Source organism: Nicotiana sylvestris, chromosome 10 (assembly GCF_000393655.2).
Source record: "Nicotiana sylvestris chromosome 10, ASM39365v2, whole genome shotgun sequence".
NCBI lineage: Eukaryota > Viridiplantae > Streptophyta > Magnoliopsida > Solanales > Solanaceae > Nicotiana > Nicotiana sylvestris.
The window spans coordinates 170,645,580-170,663,012 of NC_091066.1; the positions used below are offsets into that span (position 1 = coordinate 170,645,580).

The 17,433-nt window shown below is 38.1% G+C and overlaps 1 protein-coding gene across 1 annotated transcript; it reads left to right on the plus strand.

Annotated features, from left to right (window-relative positions):
* Window positions 1-16,221: 16,221 nt before the first annotated feature.
* LOC138880252 (uncharacterized) lies at window positions 16,222-17,163 on the plus strand. Its single transcript, XM_070159931.1, has one exon. The coding sequence runs from the start codon at window positions 16,222-16,224 to the stop codon at window positions 17,161-17,163; it is 942 nt and encodes a 313-aa protein (XP_070016032.1).
* Window positions 17,164-17,433: the final 270 nt, after the last annotated feature.

The window sequence follows — 17,433 nt, forward strand, 5'->3', positions numbered from 1 at the left end:
TGGAATTGCCCCTTGAGATGTTATTAGTACATCCGGTATTCCATGTGTCTATGTTAAATAAAGTAGGGTAAATCCATCCGCTATTGTGCCGGTTGAAACTATCGAGGTTAGTGAAGAGATGTTATATGAAGAAATCCCATTTGCCATTCTTGATAGGCAAGTCTGAAAATTGAGGAACAAGGGAATTACTTCAGTTAAAGTATTGTGGCGAAGCCAACAAGTCGAGGAAGCCATATGGGAATCGGAAAAAGAAATGAAAGAGAAATATCCCCATCTGTTCGAACAAGTCTAATAGGGATCGTGCGAACAGTTGTCTTTAAGCAATTTGAGGTAGTGTTCAGATTTGTGCAAGGCACACTATTTTCCCCAAATTGCCTTATTGTTGTAACTTCTTAATGTGTGCCAAATTGGAAATGTTGATGCAATTAGGGTAATGTGTAACCCTTGAGGTAAATGATTAATTGAAGCGTTTTTGACATGTTAAAGTGATTGAATTGTATGGGGCTCGTTGAAGTAACCCAGTTTTGTGCAGTAAATGACATTGGTTGAACCATGTGCAATTTGCGATGTAAAGAGAATGAGCTAAGTGCAAGTTGTTTAAAGTGTATGAATATGTATAAGTTGTTGAGGTAATGAATTGTATACCAGTTGTAGGGATGACAGAAACTGTGTAATGGTACTTGGAAATATGTTTCGGGGGCTCTCTGACAGGTAGATAGGCCTAATTACAAAGGAAACACTGGCGAAATTTTCGAAAATTTAGGGAGTAAGCCAAATGCGGGGCTGTTGATATATTTCATGATGTGAACAAGCAGGAGTAACATAAGGATGGCTAATGAATTAACCTCGATCCTCATTCGAGGACGAATGATCCTAAGGGGGGGGAGAATGTAAGGCCCCGATTTTTTTTTTTTTCAAGTAACTTAAGATTTCGTCGTGCCAAGGTAGGCTAATTATTTTATTTTGTGTGCAAATGAGGATCTAGGATAGAATGGATATCAATTGGATATGTTAATAAGTGTATAAGTTATATTAGGAGTGAATTGGGGTCTAAGGAGAGGCCTAAGTCTAAGCCAAGTTGGAAAATTTCATAATAGACGAAAGTTGTAAATGAGTGTGCACAAGACCTCACTTTGGACGCTCATATCTCCCTTTATACAAGGAGTTGTGTGACTTACAACATATCAAATTAAATCCTTTTGAGTCTAGTTTCCAACGCAATAAACCGTTCGTTATTTGGAGGTGTATACAGAAAGTTATAACCATTTTACTGGGCATGTGTCACTAGCACGCCCAAATGCGCGCCCGCGCTAAAAATGTGCGCGCCCAAGACAGAACACTGGGCAAACTAGCGCGCCCAGATTCGCGACCGCGCTAGTATCAGGTCTCTAAATACCCCAAGACCGGGTAAGAAGAGTCCCTAAGTCATTTTTGAGCAAGGTCTTGCTCTAACAAGGGGGAATCCGTCCCATACTTCATTCCTATGATCCAAGGTAAGCTTTTTGGAGTATTTTTGAGTTGATTACTACTCCTAAACACTTATATTAACATGGATTGATCTTGAAAATCCATAGATTTCCATTAAAATCCTTGAATTTATCAAGAACACCACAAGTGGGGATTCTCAAGATTCTTACTACAAGAGGTATGTCTATCATCTCTAACTACTCTATGGTGATTATTTATGTATGATATACACATTATAACTCATAGGATGGTGATTGGGAGCCATGAGTGTCTAACCTAGGTTGTGTTGGTATTGTAGAGATTGTGAGATGGGTCATTGAGGTACGATTCTTGGTATAATAGTATTATGTATGCATGCATGTGCAAATAGGGTTGTGGGAAGATTGATGAACATAAATAGGTAAAGATTGGGTTGGGAAATGAAGGAAATCTTGTAAAAGGAAGTTAATATTTAAGATGCTCAACTAGTGTTTGATAAAATGCTCCAATGAGCTGAAACCATGAATACCTTCCTAATTTGTGTTAATTTTGTTATGTCTCAAGTAGATTGGGATTGCTAGAATTTTCGAAACGTCGTAGTAACTTAAGAAAAGCTTAAACGAGGTATGTATGGCTAACTTTGACATTTGTAAAGTCACTTTGTTTGGTGCACAAATATCTGGTATGTAATATCTACGTGAATTACTTGTGGAATTACTGTGTTTGGTATGATTTGATTGTTCGTGGTTAAATCTCCTGATATAATGGTGTCCGTAATTGGCAATAAACCAAATGTGTGGTTGTGAATGTGTTATGTGGTAAGAGTTGAGAAACAAATGATAGAAGGAAATCGTGAATGATGAACTTGGAACAATTGTGGTAATAACATACATGGCTTGTATTGGCAATTATCGCGGTGATATAAAATGCATATGAGTTGTTGAACATGATGGAAATAGTATTGATGGTTGTGGAAATCCTTTGAGAAATTATTATTTTTGGTCATAACATATATGGCTTGTATTGGCAATTATCGCGGTGATATAAAATGCATACGAGTTGATGAACATGATGGAAATAGTATTGATGGTTGTGGAAATTCTTTGAGAAATTGTTGTTATTGTTCTTTGAGAAATTGTTGTGGTTGTTCTTTGTGAACTATTGTTGTTGTTGTTGTGTTGTTTGTGAATTGTGATTGTACGGTGGGATCGGGTTGCGCGCCGCAACACGAAGTAATAAGGTGTGGGTTGTGGTGATAAGGGTGGCCGAGGTAATAAGGATGGAAAGTGATCGAAATCACTATTGAAATGAAAATATGAGAAAATTGTGAAATCATTGATATGAAAATGTTGAAGGGGAAATGGAGAGTTTGTAACTTGTTTGGCTTGATTGTTTTCTTTCAGGTGTATTTGATTGGTGATTTCATTACTACTGTTACTTATGTTTTGTGTATGGTTGAGTTTACTCAGGGCAAGTTAGTTCATACATACCAGTACAATTCAAATGTTCTGACGTCCCTTTTGCCGGGGGCGCTACATTCGTGTTATGATTGTAGGTGGATCCATAGCAGGTACTCCAGTCCACCGTCCGTAGCTCCCCTTCACTTTCCTCCAGAAGCATTGGTGAGCCCTTTTCCTCTCGGGGCCTTGCGTAGCTCATGCCGCTTTCCTTCCCGGAGTCTTATTATGGTATTTGTGTAAGGTATAGCCGGAGCCTTGTTGCCGGCAAGTATCGTATCATCCTTTTGTATCCTTAGAGGCTCCATAGACAGTAAATGTGGGTTGCGAACTTATGTAAATATATATTTTGTATATGGGGCGATGTAAGTTGTAAACTTCATTAAGTGGCTATGTACGTTTTGTAAAAAGGGTGTTTTAATTTACAAATGACTATTTTCCTTGAGTAATGGACAATGAAAATGCGGGGTGACATGTGGAATAGGAAAGGCACCCAGGTCCGCTTGGCCGGGGCTACCCGGTCGAGTGCCGATCGCGCTCCTCGGATTTCGGGGCGTGGCACCTAGTCTAGTTCATTTAAGTTCATTCGTAGGAGACACACTTCCTAGTTTAAATCATTGAAGTTTCACCCCTAGGAGACGCACTTGCTAGTCTGGGTCTTTCGGGTTATATTTTACTTTAGGAGACGCACTTCCTAAAAATGAGAGTTTACCACTAGGAGACACACTGCCTGATTTTGGGTCATACAAGTGTTACTCGTTGGAGACGCACTTCCTAGTTTAGTTCATTCAGGTTTTATTTTTTTTAGCAAACGCATTTGCTCGTCAGAGTTTCGGGTTTTACTCATAGGAGACGCACATCTTGGCCTAGTCGTTAGTTTACTCTCACCATTGCATATAGTATAAGTGGTTTACAATATTGCTAACAAATCACAAATCTTCCTAGTGCAAACTGGGGCAGAAAATTTCCTTTGTTTTGTCTATTTTGTAGCACTCAGGAGCCCGCCTGAAGAGAGGAATGACGAATTTATTTTCAAAGTTGTTGGTTGAAGTTGGGAGCCCGCCCATATAATAGAGGAATACATTGCAAGTCAGTAAAGAAGAAGAATCCAACAGGAATCCCCAGAGGGATACAACAAAAATCCCCAGTACCGGAAAGCAGACGGTTGCAACAAGAGATCCCAGCGCAAATTCAAGCGCATGAGTCAAAAGGAAGAAAAGACGCATCTTGAAAGAGGCGGCCTGTGAATATTGAATTATGCCCAGCATAACAAATCTGATGAAGAAAGTCGTATCCCCAGAGGAACCACCGAAAAGCTTAATGAAGGAAGCCATATCCCCAGCAGACCGAACCAGACAATGAGAATTGGTATTCAGAGAAGCAAAAGGTCGATGTCATCCCCGTCAGTTCTCGGAAGAAGCTTCTGAGTAAGAAGCACCGGAATAGACGCAAGCCGACAAGAAAACAAGGCATCAAGAACAAATGGAAGATAGATGGGATCTTGTAATCCGTAGTATAGCCTAGCTTCTTGATTTTTCTTTTAAGCACGGTGTAACAAGGAGATCGGTAAGCAGTAATAACAGCATGCAACAGCAGTAACATTGCAGTCCCAAGATAGTCCCAGCTACCAAAACTTCCCGAACTACATTAACCTGATTCCCTTTTAGCCAGGGATATGTAGGAAACCTCAGAAGCAAAGGTTCGGTTAAACTTTTTCAAAAAATGCTTCACACGGAGTACTCAGACGGGCAAAAATCGCTCGTATCCGCTCACTTTATCTTTGCACGAAAACCCTTCGTGTTTTCGGACAAAGAGGGGCAGCTGTGAGCACGTGATTTTTGCACTATATGAGAATTACTCCAAAAAATTCAAAATAAAATAATTTTCCTTTGTGTGCAATTTTTGTGTTTTTCGTGGCATTTTTGTATAATTATTTGTATTTTTTGTCTATGCATGCTTATTGGTTAAATTAATAAAAAATACAAAAATATGTTGCATTTTCATTTAGTATTTATTTAAGTTTGTTTTACAAAATGAGAAAATCATAAAAAAATAATGTACGTTGCATTTTTAGCATTTAACGTCTAAATTGTGCGATTTTATCGTTAATTGCTATTTAAATGTGCGATAATTGCTATTTGAAGTTAATTAGTATTTTTGATAAGTTAATTTACTTTATAACTTAATTTAGAATTTTAGTTTTATTAATTAGGAAGTAAACGAAAAGAGAGCAAAAAAAAATACAAAGAAAATCGGAATTGGGCCTCTTCTTCAATTTTGAACCCCAGACCCAAATATATCCAACCTTCCCCTACGACCCGGTCCATTTCAAACCGGGTCGACCCATTCCATAACCCCAAAAACACAACACCCCCCATCTTACATTTCACAAAAAAAAAAAACAACCTAAACAAAACCCTAAAAAACCACCCACCACCCTCCCTTCTTCTTCTCCTTCGCGTCACTGCTGCCCACTGCTTCTTCTTCGTCGTCGCTACTGCCATGGCTGCGTCTTCCAGCTGTGGACGGCTGCTGCTGCGTTCTTGTTTCATCATCGTCGTTGCGTCGTCTTCAAACGACGCCAAACGACCATCTTCTTCGATCGTCGTTTCGATCCGGTTAGTGGGTTTAAGTTTTGTTTCTGTCCGTATTTTGTTTTGATATTCTCGGATCTAAAATCGGTAAATGTTTGATTCTTGTTTTGTTCGTGTTTATCATTTTTTTTATTTTTTATTTATTGGTTTTTAGTTTGTTTCATTTGTCCTTGTTTGTTTTCTTAAGGAATTGTTAGTTTAATTATAATATTGTTAGATTCACGTTGAAATTCAATTAATTATTTCTTCAGTTTGTTTTATTAATTTAAAAAGGATTTAGTTTTAATATAGAAGAGTGTTAGTTTAAATCGTTTGAATCCGTCATGTTTGTTGTTTAATATAGATTTAATTCATGTTCATTTTTTGTTGGAAGTTCGTTTTAATCCAGTGATTTAATGTGAGTTTATGTTTTGGTTTTTAATTTTTTGATTTAGTTTGAATCATGTATCTTTGTTGTAATTTTGTTGGATTTAATTTGAAAATCAATTGATTATTTGAGTTTAGTGATTTGAATCTGTTTATTTATTTTGTTTAAGTTTAATTTGAATTTGAGCTCATGATTTGAATATACTTGTTTGTTATTGTTGTTGAATCTGAAAGTAGATTTGTTGTTTAAAGATTGTTCAATCAAAATAATTCCAGTTGTTTCTTTGTTGTTCATCATTTAGTTTGAGTTTGTTCATAAAATTTGTTTAGGAATCGGTTATATTTGCTGTATTTTGGTTGGAATTGATTAGGTGAATTGGTTATAGCTGATGGGGGTAGATTGGTAAATTGCAATTTTTCAGGGGTAAAATGGTAATTTTAGTAAGGTCGGAGGGGTATTTTTGGAATTAAAAATCTGAACAATTATTTATTTTTGAGTGCTTTGTCCATTAAGATTAAATAGTATTTTAATAATATTAAAATAGTACATGGTGGGGGACAAGACATGAGGTAGTGGGGGTTGATATAATTGTTTAATATAGTGGGGGACAAGACATAATTTAGTAGGGAATAATGTAGTTGTTTAATATAGTGGGGAAAAAAGCATGCAAGTGTGGGGGTGGAAGAATATTTTCGGGTTAGTGGTTCAAGACAAGGGTCTTGCTATAAATAAGAGTCATTTTTGACACAAAAAAGAGGAAGGAGTTGAATATTGAAGAGAGAGAAAAATTCCGAAAATATTAACACTTCCAAAAATACAAATAAAAACATTCTGGAAATTAAAAGAGAGAGTAGTATACACCTGATATACAATCTAAATATTCTGATATACGGATTCAGAAATTAAGGGTTGATCTCCCTTTTCTTTTGCTTCCAATATCAGGTACACAACTAACACGCTGGTTACTGTAAGCTGAAACATGAAGCATGAATATGAAATGAAGAGTTGAAGTTCTGAATTTCTCTTAATTATATTCTGAATTTTATTTGTATATATAAATTATTTAGCTTACTCTAATCAGAATCATGTAGCTATTTAATATATATAGTGGAACATCTGACGATAGCTTAGCGGACGAACTATCTAGGTATGGCCTAAAAAAATAATTAAATGGTGTAGTAACTGTGTCTAATTAATTCGTTATTGTTGGATGATTATCATGTCTCAAAAAGCATGTTAGCTGATTTAGACTATTCTTAAACATTCAACACTTAGTTCATTAAATGAATAGACCGTTTCGGAACTTGTAGGAATATTGTTTAGCTAAATACTATTGGTCAATTTCAGCATGTAAATGGTCTAGGATTAAAACTTGATTGCCCAGTTTTTTTTTTAATTTGACAAACTGTGAACATGCCTAGTATAATGTAACTAGGTAGTAACATGTGAATAAGATGGCCCAGATCCAGTTTTATGCCATACACGTTGGGCCTGGGCCCGCATTGGCAACGGATTGCCCTGATTGCACCATTTTCAGATTTTATGAATCATATTCGAAACCCAACTATAACAACTCAAGCATGTAAATAAATTAAGACATTTTCTCTTTCATTTTGTAGAGACAAATTTAATAGAGAAAAATGTAGGCATTTTAGGATTGTCCTTTTAAAATAAATGAGATGAGCCTCGCCCAATAAAACGCACAAATTGCGGGGCCCTCAATAAATGTTTAATTGTATACTTAGATTTCGTGATGGGCCGTTTAGCAAATTTCATGGCCTTCTCCAAAGTAATAAATCGTTAGATTCTTTAGGCACGATTTTAATAATACTACATCCCTAAACTCGGGTGCACATTTATGCGACCCAAATCCAAATCTCAACGGAGTCAAAACGTGTCAACAACCATGGGTGCATTGATTGCGATGTGGTTTGAAACGCATTTTCACGACGTTGCAATTCTAAAAATAATAATAATAAAAGCGGTTTAAAGTTGATAAAAGCACATAAATTATAATATGTATTAAAATCAGATATCTAGCCATTACAACAGTTTAAGCGACCGTGCTAGAACCACGGGATTCGGGGGTGCCTAACACCTTCCCTCGGGTCAACAGAATTCCTTACTTAGAATTTCTGGTTCGCAGACTTCATTTGGAAAGTCGAATATTTTCCTCGATTCGGGATTCAATCGGTGACTTGGGACACCATAAATCTCCCAAGTGGCGACTCTGAAATAAATAAATAAATCCCGATTCGATTGTCCTTTAATTGAAAAAAACTCCCTTCTGTGCCCCTTCGCGGGCGGCGCGGGCGAAAAAGGAGGTGTGACAACTCTCATTTATCCTTTTGTTATTCTAAAAAGGGTAACAAATCATAAATTTCATATTTTACTCATATGAGTTGGTAAAAAGTTAAATTCATAATTAAAACTTTTATTAATTATTTTAAGTTAAGGTTTTATTTATTTGAAAATTTTTATTTTAAAAAAAATAGTTTAAATACTTGATTATAATTAATATCTAGCCTTTCTTATATACATGTGCTTATCACACATTAATGACTTAGTAAAAAGACAATTCGTTATTGTAATTTTGATTAATTAATTTAAATAATAATATTATTTATTTGAAAGATACTTACTACTTTTAAGATATTATTTATTAATTTATATGTAACGGCCTGACTGGTCGTTTTGAGCACTAGCGCGTCGTTCGGGGGTTTGAGGCCATGAGCAGCTTCACTTCAGTTATTATGACTTATACGCGTGGTCGGAATTGAATCTCGAGAAGTTCGGAGTTGATTTGAAAAGAAAATTCTCACTTCGAAAGCTTTAAGTTGGAAGAATTGATTAAGATTGGATTTTTTAGTAAACGACCTCGAAATCTGATTTGAAGGTACCAGCAGGTTCGTATGATAATTTTGGACTTGGGCGCATGTTTGGATCGGATTTTGGATGACCCGGGAGTGTTTCGGCGCCTAATGTGGAAGTTGGCATTTTGGAAGAATTTCATAAATTTGGGTTGAAGTGCATTTCAATGTAATCAATGTTCGTTTGGGATTTAGAGTATGAGAATAGCTCCGTATGGTGATTCTGATATTGGGAGCGCGTCCGGAAGTGGATTTGAAGATTCATAGGTCATTTTGGAGTCGTTTGGCGAAAGTTTGAAATTTGAAGATTTTTTAGAAGTTTGACCGAAAGTGGACCTTTTGATAGCGGGGTCGGACTCCGATTCCGAAAGTTGGAGTAGATCCATAATGTCGTGACTTGTATGCAAAATTTGAGGTCAATCGGACGTGATTTGATAGGTTTCTGCATCGAATGTAGAAGTTTCAAGTTCTAAAGTTCATTAAGCTTGAATTGGAGTGTGATTCATGGTTTTAGAATTGTTTGATATGATTTGAGGCCTCGAGTAAGTTCGCATTATGTTTTGGAACTGGTTGGTGTGATTGGACGGGGTCCCGAGGGCCTCGGGTGAATTTCGGATGTTTAACCAATTTAATTTGGCCTTATGGAGGCGCTGAGGCTGCTGTCTTCTGGTGTAACTGCACCAGCAAGGTTAGGGCCGCAGGTGCGGAGCCACATAAGCGGCCATGAGGGTCACAGAAATGACTTAGGCTGGAGAAGGATGGGACCGCAGATGCGGTCGAGTTCCGCAGAAGCAGGACCGCACATGTGCGCGTGGAGCAGCAAAAGCGAAGGCGCAAAAGTGGACCGCAGATGCGAGTTGAGGGGTCTGGAAAAGGAACGCAGAAACGGTATTATGGCCGCACCTGTGTAACCGCAAAAGCGGTCAAGTGACACAGGTGCGAAAGGTCGCTGGGTAGATTGTTTAAAGAGCGAGATTTGGATCTTCTTCTCTCATTTTCCCACTTGGTTAGAGCGATTTTTGGAGAGCTTCAAAGAGAGATTTTCATCAAGTAACATAAGATAACTGATTTCCACTTATTATAAGTTAAATACATGGTTTGTAAGAGGATTTCAACATGGAAATTAGTAGAAATTTGTGGTTTTGGTGGAAAAACCTAGAATTTTATATTTTTAGATTTTGACCACGATTTTGGACATAGAACTTGGAATAAATTATATATTTTAGTTCGTGGTGTTATGGGTAAAGTTTGTCCTCAAAAATTTTCGGAATTAGGTGATCTTTATCGACTTTTCGATCGGGGTTAGAAATTATTATAAATTGGATTATAATGAGTAATAGAGTATATCTTTATGGGTTTGCACATTTATTGGCTAGTTTTGGAGCGTTGGGGATCGTTTTGAGTTGTCGGAAGGGCTTGGGAGCCGGTTATCGAGCTTCGGAATGAGGTAAGTCTCCTTTCTAACCTTGTAAGAAGGAATTAACCCCATATGTGAAAGAATTCAATATGTGCCTCTATTTTTGGGGGCTACGTACGCACGAGGTGACGAGAGTCCGTGCGTAGCTACTATTATGCTTAAGTCCGGGTAGTCTTGGACTCAAAAGCATGCTATGCTTGCAAAATTTGTAACCTTGTTGTCAATTTAAATTGCTTAAATCATATCAAACTTGGTAAATGAATTTCTAAAAGGTAAAACTTCAATTTCTTGACCGGTAAAAGAGGATTGCCATTTCCTTGAATAATTACTCCTTGATGAATTTTTGATTGACTGTTTGATTGTATTTTTTTTTTTGTGGAACGGGTCGAATGCCTCGACAGATTAAATAGATGCATCTATGCTTCGCGCCGTTCGACTCTTCTGTAGTGCACAGTTTAAATATTATGTTGGATCGGACCGTACGACCTCAGCATAATTGTGCATGACTTAGTTGATTGTTTTGGAATTATTGATAATTGATGTGGCCTCATAGGTTGGAGATATGAATTGTTAAAAGATGAAAATAAATTTGGAAATCTCATATTAACAAAAGAAATGCTTACCTACTTCATGTTATTGAGTTTACAGCCACCTTATAAAATCCATAATTTATCATATTATCGGTATATTATTGTTGGCCATAGTAAGTGTCGGAGTCGACCTCTCGTCACTACGTCTTCGAGATTAAACTGAATACTTACTGGGCAAGCGTTGTTTTCATATTCATACTACACTTGCTGTACATTTTGTTGTACATGCACATGTATGTCTAATGGCCTTGTGGGTGCAGTGGCGTGGTTGATACGGGGACTTAGGTGAGCTGCATCTTATGAGACGATTCGCAGCCAGCAGAGTCTCCTTCAGAGCACTTGTATTTTATTTTCTGTCCAAATTTGTATTCCAGATAGTTATTGTATTTTATTTTATTTCCTAATAAATGCTCATGCAATTGTGACGCCGGGTTTTGGATGATTATGGGATATTCCGTATTGAAATTGGAAAACATTATTATTATTTTGTAAAGTTCATCTTTTACTAGTTAAGTTGAAGGAAATTTATGATTTCAAAAATATTAAAATAAAAAATTAATTAACTATTTAGTGTTGGCTTGCCTAGCAGTGGTGTCCGGTGCCATCACGACCTTAAATAGATTTTGGGTCGTGACATTGTAATTATTTAATATATTATTTAATATATTTGGATATGTTAATTTGATTCTTTTTATTTAACTATGTAATTACACTTGTCAAACCAAGTATGACAGTGAGATTACACTATAATTACGTTCTGATAAATAAGTAAGTTATCGTAATTATTATATTATGAATTAATAGGATGTGTAATTACTACCTTAATGATTACATAGCCAGATAATTACATATGGCTTTCCAGACAGACCCTAAATGAACTTGTTCTATTTCTCAAGTTAAGAACTCATGCTAGACATTAATGTTTGTCAAGTAAAAAGCTCTCATTGTTGTCACGACCCTAAATTCACTAAGGGTCGTGATGGTGTCGGACACCGCTGTCAGGCAAGCCAACTAAAATACTTAATTAAATTCTCGTTTTTATTTCTGAAATCACCTTTTTATATACGTTTAAACAATACATAGTAAATTTCACTGAATAAATAATGAAACATTCAACAACCTTTAATTGTTTTTGAATAAACCCATAAACATCCCAGAACTCGGTGTCACAAGTGCATGAGCAATTTCTAAGAAATAATGTAATACAACAACCGTCCGGAATACAATGTTGGACAGAAAATAAATACAGTACTTTGAAAGAGACTTGTTGACTGCGGGTCGTCCCGGAAAATGCAGCTCACCTAAGTCTCCGATCAACCATGCTGCTACGCCCACTAGGCCACTAGAGATGCATGTGCCTGTGCAACAAAAATGCACAGAAGTGTAGTATGAGTACGAAAACAATGTGTACCCAATGAGTATCTCGTCTAATCTCGAAGAAGTAGAGACGAGAGGTCGACTTCGACACTTGCTAGTGGTCCAATAATGTTATATCAATAATATATTAAATCGTGGATTTTTTATAAACATGATTGTAATTCAATAGATTGAAGCAAGTAGACAATTCTTTCTTTTATAGGAAATTTCCAAATTTCTCTTCATCATTTAAACATATATTCATAAGCCGGGAAGAGGCAATAACAACTTCAATAAGTTTCAAGACAAGCAATACAAGCATGCGCAAATTATGCCGAGGTCGTACGGCCTGATCCAAAAGAAATGTAAAGTGTGCTTTGCCGAGGGTCAAACGGTGTGAACCATAGATGCATCTAATACCCCGCTCGCGAATCAAACATGCGACGCGGTCAACATAAATAAACAAACACCCTGCTCGCGAATCATACATGCGACGCAAGTACACATAGAAATACATGCTCAAATGACAAATTAAGAATTTATCGGGGAACGTTTATCCAAATAAAAGCAAATTCTCTTTTAGCGATTTAAGAAAAAGAAGTTTAATCTTTTTAGAAATTCATTTACCAATTCGATAAGATTTAAGCAATTCAACTGCCAACAAGATTACAGATATTCCAGGTATAGCATGCTTTTGGGTCCTAGACTACCCGAACTTACACATAATAGTAGCTACGCATGGACTCTCGTCACCTCGTGCATACGTAGCCCCCAAAAATAGGAGCACATAACCAATTATATCACCTATGGGGACAATTTCCTCTTACAAGGTTAGAAAGGAGACTCACCGCGCTCCGAAGATCCATAACCGGCATTCCACGCTCTTTCGAAGACTTAAATTGATGCACAATGCTTCAAAACTAGCCAATAATTATGCGAACCCATTAATATGTGTTCAAGTACTCATTACAATCCAATTTATAACAATCTCTAACCCCGATCGAAAAATTGACAAAATTGCCCTCAGGCCCACGTGCCCGGATTTCGAAATTTTTCGAAGATAAAGTTTACCCATAACCTCACGAACTCAGATATATAATTTACTCTCAATTTCATACCCAAAATCGTGGTCAAATTCCAAGAATATCACTTTTCTAGGTTTTCCCTCAAACCCCAAGTGTTCTACCAATTTACATGCTAAAATCCATACATAATCGATATATTTAACTCAAGATATGTGGGATTAGCTTACCTTATTGTTGATGATGAAAATCCCTTCTAGAAACTCTCCAAGAATCGCCCAAGCCAAGAAAATATGAGAGAAAATGGCCAAATCCCGATTTTTAAAAGAACCATTCTGCCTCCAGTACTTCCGCACATGCGGTCCCTCGACCGCTTCTGCGGTTCCGCAGGTGCGACACTTCTACCGCTTATGCGGACATCTCACCAGGCCCTCTCTTCCGCTTCTGCGACTCAACCGCCGCAGGTGCGGTCCCGCTTCTGCGGCTGCTCGACTGCATCTGCGGTCCCCTTCACATTTGGCCCAAACCGCATCTGCGGCCCAATTCTCGCAGGTGCGGTTATACCAGCAACCAGAAACTTCAGCCTTCCAAAATTTTATTTTCGATCCGTTAACCACTTGAAATCCACCCGAGGCCCCCGGGACCCTAACCAATCATACCTACCAGTCCCAAAACACATTACGGACTTGCTTGAGGCCTCAAATCATATCAAACAACGCTAAAACCACGAATCAACCTCCAATCTAAGCTTTATAAACTTTAAAATTTCAAACTTCTATATTCGATGCTGAAACCTATCAAATCATATTCGATTGACCTCAAATTTTGCACACAAGTCATATTTGATATTACGGACCTACTCCAACTTCCGGAATCGGAATCCGATCCCGATATCAAAAAGTCAACTCTCGGTCAAACTTCTCAAAAAACCTTAGAATTTCTATCCAAATGACTCCAAAATGACCTACAGACCTCCAAATTCACTTCCAATCGCGTTCCCATCTCCAGAATCACCATACGGAGCTACTCCCAGACTCAGAATCCCAAACGGACATCGATTACACTAAAATGCACTTCAACCAAAACTTATGAAATTTCTTCCAAAATGCTAACTTTCACAATAGGCGCCAAAACGTTCCCAGGTCTTCCAAAATCCGATCCGGACATACTCCCAAGTCCGAAATCATCATACGAACCCGCTGGAACCTTCGAATCCCGATTCCGAGGTCGTTTACTCTGAAATCCAATCTTAGTCAATTCTTTCAACTTAGAGTTTCCGAAATGAGAATTCTCTTTCCAAATCAACTCCGAACTACCCGAAATGAAATTCCGACTATGTGCACAAGTCATAATATCTGAAGTGATGCTGCTCATGGCCTCAAACCGCTGAACGACGCGCTAGAGCTCAAAACGACCGATCGGGCCGTTACAATTGTTGTTGTCATATTCCTTTTGAGAAAAACAATTTCTTCTAAATTTGAAAATAGAAATAAGTGAAGGGACGGCAAAATATGCGTCAATATGGATAAACTAACTAAATAAATAAATATTTTTGAAGTCGCTACCCAATATTTATTTTTTAGGTTTATTAAGTCTCCGGATAAATCGAATGTATACACAATGATTTGACACTAAAGGCAAAGCACCCATTTTTACCTGCAATTGTAGGAGTTTAGGAGTTTTATATATTGTATATATATCTCAAATTAAGAATCTCCCATTAAATAGAAAGAATGGTGATTTACATCTCTAAAGATCTTTTATAAACATCGACAAATATACGCTATTCATAGTTGTAACATTCCTGAAGTAGAAATAATTAAACTTTAAATTGTTAATTTTACTTTGTCGTCACAAAAATCTCATAGCGCGTTGTAGACCACGAATTTTAAAAGTTTTTTTCTTTTGTGGAGGGAGTAATTTTTTTTTATGTTATCCATAAAATAATATACCCAAGTATTTTATCAGAGATCTTATTTCTCATGGTTAATTAGCTAGGAACTATTAATACCATATTTATATATGCACTTTATGAGTTTCCTCGTTTACTTTGCAATGGAACTTAACTCTTACTTTAAATTTTTTTCTTTCATTCATATATCCTCTGTGAATATTACTTTTTATTTATTTATATTATTTTTAGCTCTTCTTTTCAAGATGGAGCTCTAAACTTAATCCTTTCTATTCATTAATTGGTCATATGACCCCTTGTTTGGATCATAATATAAATTAGAAAAGTACTGCTACATCATAGAAACTAAAAGGGTACGTAGCACCTCGTTTGTCTTGTAAAGTTGGAAACACTAGCATCTTTTTGTATAGTTGATCTAAGCTTACCCCATCATCAGTTTGTACATCCAATTGCTTATCACTTTTGGATAGACAATAGAAACATCATTATAGGTTTAACTCATCATAGCTTTCACCATCCATTTGATTGTCAAAGTTGGATGATCAAATGTTTCTTCACCATATTTCTGGAGGTCAGGTGTATGCCCCCTCCACTATTGTACTTTTTGCTCTCTCTATATATATATAAGTGGACCCAGATTTCCGATAGGTCTCATAAATCTCGGCGACTCCCGAACAACTTTCCGACACGACGCAACAGGACTTGCCTGACAGTATCAATTTGGACCGGTGGCTTGGGGCGGCGAGGACAGGCACATGCAAACAGTGAAGAACAACCCGAGTATCGGCAAGGAACGACATGAGTTGGACGCGAACGAGCTAGGTGGACGCAATACAGTCGAGTCTACTAAGACAATTCCCAGGTTATACTCACGGGAATTGGTACCTCCCATTTGCCTATTTCCTTCTATTGTGTTAGTAAAATTGTTGTCCTTTTAGTTCTTATTAGTTTAGTCACTGTATTAGGGCACCTGTAGTGACATCTTGTCTTATTCTAGATTGTTTTGTGGTGTCTGTTAGAGATTACCCCTAGTCCGCCGTAGCTATAGTGGCTGCAGTCTAGGATGGTCAAGTGAGTTCATGTCCTCGGGGCGTGCGGGGGGTGGGTCGGGAGGTAGAGCGGGGGCTAGGAGGTGGGTTGGAATGCAATGGAGGTAAAAACAAGGGTGTCCATCGATTGAGAATTGGGTCATGGAACGTAGGTTCATTGACAGGCAATCTATAGAGCTGGCGAAGATCCTCAAGAAGAGGAGGGTCAATATAGCGTGTGTCCAGGAGACAAGGTGGGCAGGGTCGAGAGCGAGGGACGCAGATGGGTATAAACTTTGGAACTCTGGAACCCAGAAGGGAAAGAATGGAGTGGGTATATTGGTGGATAGGGAACTTAGAGAGTATGTTGTTGAGGTTAGACGAGTGAATGATAGATTGATGAGTATTAAGTTGGTGGTTGGTCAGTGCACCGTAAACGTCGTTAGTGCCTATGCGCCTCATATGGGCCTCGATGAGGAGGTTAAACGACGTTTTTGGGAGGGGTTGGATGAGATTATTCATCAGGTACCACCTAATGAGAAGTTATTCATAGGAGGGGATTTCAATGGCCATATTGGGTCGAACGCAGGTGTGTATGACGAAGTGCATGGAGGCTTTGGTTTTGGGGAGAGGAACGAAGGAGGAACCTCGTTACTGGACTTCGCTAAGGCTTTTGGGTTGGTGGTTGCTAACTCTTGCTTTCCGAAGAGGGAGGGGCATTTGGTTACTTTTCAAAATGCATTGGCGAAGACTTATATTGACTATCTCCTCCTCAGGAGGCGCGACAGAGGCTTGTGCAAGGATTGCAAGGTGATTCCAGGTGAGATACTTGTGACGCGACATAGGCTCTTGGTGATAGACGTTGGTATTATGGTGAAGAGGAGGAAAATGTCGGGTCGAGGAAGACCAAGAATCAGGTGGGGAGCCTTAACTAAGGACAAAGCTCAAGAGTTGGAAGGGCGGTTGTCGGTTATGGGAGCTTGGAGGAGCAGTGGTGACACGAACTCTATGTGGTCAATGACAGTAAACTATTTAAGAGAGGCTGCGAGAGAGGTGTTAGGGGTCTCAATGGGTGTCACCGGCAGGCACAAAGGAGAATGGTGATAGAATAAAGTGGTACAAGGTAAAGTAGAAGCCAAAAAAGAGGTGTACCGGGCGTTAGGGGGGAGCATAGGCGAGGGGGAGAGGCGAGCATGCATGGAGACGTATAAGGTAGCTAGGAAGGAAGCGAAGATGGCGGTCACGGAGGCTAAGACTGCGGCTTATAGTCGTATGTACGAGGAACTAGGGGAAAAAGGAGGGGAGAATAAGTTATTTAGGCTGGCCAAGCTGAGAGAGAGGAAAGCTCGAGATTTAGACCGAGTGAGATGCATC

Bases quoted from the DNA above. Each gene is read 5' to 3' on its own strand.
- LOC138880252 (XM_070159931.1), top strand. From the start codon at position 16,222: ATGGAACGTAGGTTCATTGACAGGCAATCTATAGAGCTGGCGAAGATC.